This window comes from Natator depressus, chromosome 3 (genome assembly GCF_965152275.1).
Source record: "Natator depressus isolate rNatDep1 chromosome 3, rNatDep2.hap1, whole genome shotgun sequence".
Lineage (NCBI taxonomy): Eukaryota > Metazoa > Chordata > Testudines > Cheloniidae > Natator > Natator depressus.
The window spans coordinates 118,265,224-118,268,102 of record NC_134236.1 but is presented as its reverse complement, the minus strand read 5'-3'; the positions used below and the strand labels follow the sequence as shown (position 1 = coordinate 118,268,102).

Below are 2,879 nucleotides of genomic sequence, written 5' to 3'. Positions count from 1 at the left end.
ACCAGCAGAGCTACTCTGTGGCTGTTTATACAGCCTTATGGGTGCTGTAGCCCCCTACTAAGGACTCATGGCTATTGGCCAATAGCTGAGAGCACCCCATAGGCTCTGGCCATATCCATAGCACTTATCCAGGCCACAGCTCTGCAATGTCTGGGTGGCTTTCCCACTCCTGTTCCAGACCTAAAAGGTTCAGTCCTCCAGCTGGGCCCCAGATAGCCCTACAAGGTGTGGACTATCAATGAACAGAAGAGAGGGAAATTAACACAAATGAATCATCCCAAAGTTGTATTAAGGGCTTCCTTCAGAGGGCACTCATCAAGCTGTGGCCCCAAACTGAGTTCATAGGAAATAGAGGGGAAATAGTTTCTTCACAAGGTGAGTCAGCATCAGGGCTGGCTGGCTGTCATCCATCAGGGGCTATCAGACAGCAGTTATCCAAAGAGCTCCTGCCTTCAGCCAGCCTCTCTCCTGGAACTGAAGTTCTACTCTACTCCCTGATCTGCCATCAACTGAGCTGGATTTCCCCCTCTTAAGCGCCTCCCTCCCAGACATCTCTCACAGGTATGAAGGGGCAGTGACACCTGACCTTATATCAGCTCATTAACCCTGTGCTGGGTTTGTATACCTCCTCACATCACTCATTTGCTGCATTTCATCTTACCTTACGTTGTAAGCTCTTGTTCTAGGGAAGATATCTTTCTAAGCCCTGGTCTACACTAGGACTTTAGGTCGAATTTAGCAGCATTAAATCGATGTAAGCCTGCACCCGTCCACACGATGAAGCCCTTTATTTCGACTTAAAGGGCTCTTAAAATCGATTTCCTTACTCCACCCCTGACAAGTGGATTAGCGCTTAAATCGGCCTTGCCGGGTCGAATTTGGGGTACTGTGGACACAATTTGACGGTATTGGCCTCCGGGAGCTATCCCAGAGTGCTCCATTTTGACCGCTCTGGACAGCACTCTCAACTCAGATGCACTGGCCAGGTAGACAGGAAAAGAACCGCGAACTTTTGAATCTCATTTCCTGTTTGGCCAGCGTGGCAAGCTGCAGGTGACCATGCAGAGCTCATCAGCAGAGGTGACCATGATGGAGTCTCAGAATCGCAAAAGAGCTCCAGCATGGACCGAACGGGAGGTACGGGATCTGATCGCTGTATGGGGAGAGGAATCCGTGCTATCAGAACTCCGTTCCAGTTTTCGAAATGCCAAAACCTTTGTCAAGATCTCCCAGGGCATGAAGGACAGAGGCCATAACAGGGACCCGAAGCAGTGCCGCGTGAAACTGAAGGAGCTGAGGCAAGCCTACCAGAAAACCAGAGAGGCGAACGGCCGCTCCGGGTCAGAGCCCCAAACATGCCGCTTCTATGATGAGCTGCATGCCATTTTAGGGGGTTCAGCCACCACTACCCCAGCCATGTTGTTTGACTCCTTCAATGGAGATGGAGGCAATACGGAAGCAGGTTTTGGGGACGAAGAAGATGATGATGATGATGAGGTTGTAGATAGCTCACAGCAAGCAAGCGGAGAAACCGGTTTTCCCGACAGACAGGAACTGTTTCTCACCCTGGACCTGGAGCCAGTACCCCCCGAACCCACCCAAGGCTGCCTCCTGGACCCAGCAGGCGGAGAAGGGACCTCCGGTGAGTGTACCTTTTAAAATACTATACATGGTTTAAAAGCAAGCATGTGAAAGGATTACTTTGCCCTGGCATTCGCAGCTCTCCTGGATATACTCCCAAAGCCTTTGCAAAAGGTTTCTGGGGAGGGCAGCCTTATTGCGTCCTTCATGGTAGGACACTTTACCACTCCAGGCCAGTAACACGTACTCGGGAATCATTGTACAACAAAGCATTGCAGTGTATGTTTGCTGGCGTTCAAACAACATCCGTTCTTTATCTCTCTGTGTTATCCTCAGGAGAGTGAGATATAATCCATGGTCACCTGGTTGAAATAGGGTGCTTTTCTTCAGGGGACACTCAGAGGAGCCCATTCCTGCTGGGCTGTTTGCCTGCGTCTGAACAGAAATGTTCCCCGCTGTTAGCCACGGGGAGGGGGGAGGGTTGAGGGGGTAGCCACGCGGTGGGGGGAGGCAAAATGCAACCTTGTAACGAAAGCACATGTGCTATGTATGTAATGTTAACAGCAAGGTTTACCCTGAAAGAGTGTAGCCAGTGTTTTATAAAATGTGTCTTTTTAAATACCGCTGTCCCTTTTTTTTTCTCCACCAGCTGCATGTGTTTCAATGATCACAGGATCTTCTCCTTCCCAGAGGCTAGTGAAGATTAGAAAGAAAAAAAAAACGCACTCGAGATGAAATGTTCTCCAAGCTCATGCTGTCCTCCCACACTGACAGAGCACAGACGAATGCGTGGAGGCAAATAATGTCAGACTGCAGGAAAGCACAAAATGACCGGGAGGAGAGGTGGCGGGCTGAAGAGAGTAAGTGGCGGGCTGAAGAGAGGGCTGAAGCTCGAATGTGGTGGCAGCGTGATGAGAGGAGGCAGGATTCAATGCTGAGGCTGCTGGAGGACCAAACCAGTATGCTCCAGTGTATGGTTGAGCTGCAGCAAAGGCAGCTGGAGCACAGAATGCCACTACAGCCCCTGTGTAACCAACCGCCCTCCTCCCCAAGTTCCATAGCCTCCACACCCAGACGCCCAAGAACGCGCTAGGGGGGCCACCGGCCAACCAGCCACTCCGCCACAGAGGATTGCCCAAAAAAAAGAAGGCTATCATTCAATAAATTTTAAAGTTGTAAACTTTTAAAGTGCTGTGTGGCATTTTCCTTCCCTCCTCCACCACCCCTCCTGGGCTACCTTGGTAGTCATCCCCCTATTTGTGTGATGAATGAATAAAGAATGCATGAATGTGAAGCAA

At 50.4% G+C, this 2,879-nt stretch overlaps 1 protein-coding gene across 1 annotated transcript; it reads left to right on the top strand.

The window, feature by feature from the left end:
• Nucleotides 1-991: 991 nt before the first annotated feature.
• Nucleotides 992-2,484, top strand: LOC141984055 (myb/SANT-like DNA-binding domain-containing protein 7). Its single transcript, XM_074946994.1, has 2 exons — nucleotides 992-1,642; nucleotides 2,231-2,484. The coding sequence occupies exons 1-2, from the start codon at nucleotides 1,060-1,062 to the stop codon at nucleotides 2,314-2,316; spliced, it is 669 nt and encodes a 222-aa protein (XP_074803095.1). The 5' UTR covers nucleotides 992-1,059; the 3' UTR covers nucleotides 2,317-2,484.
• Nucleotides 2,485-2,879: the final 395 nt, after the last annotated feature.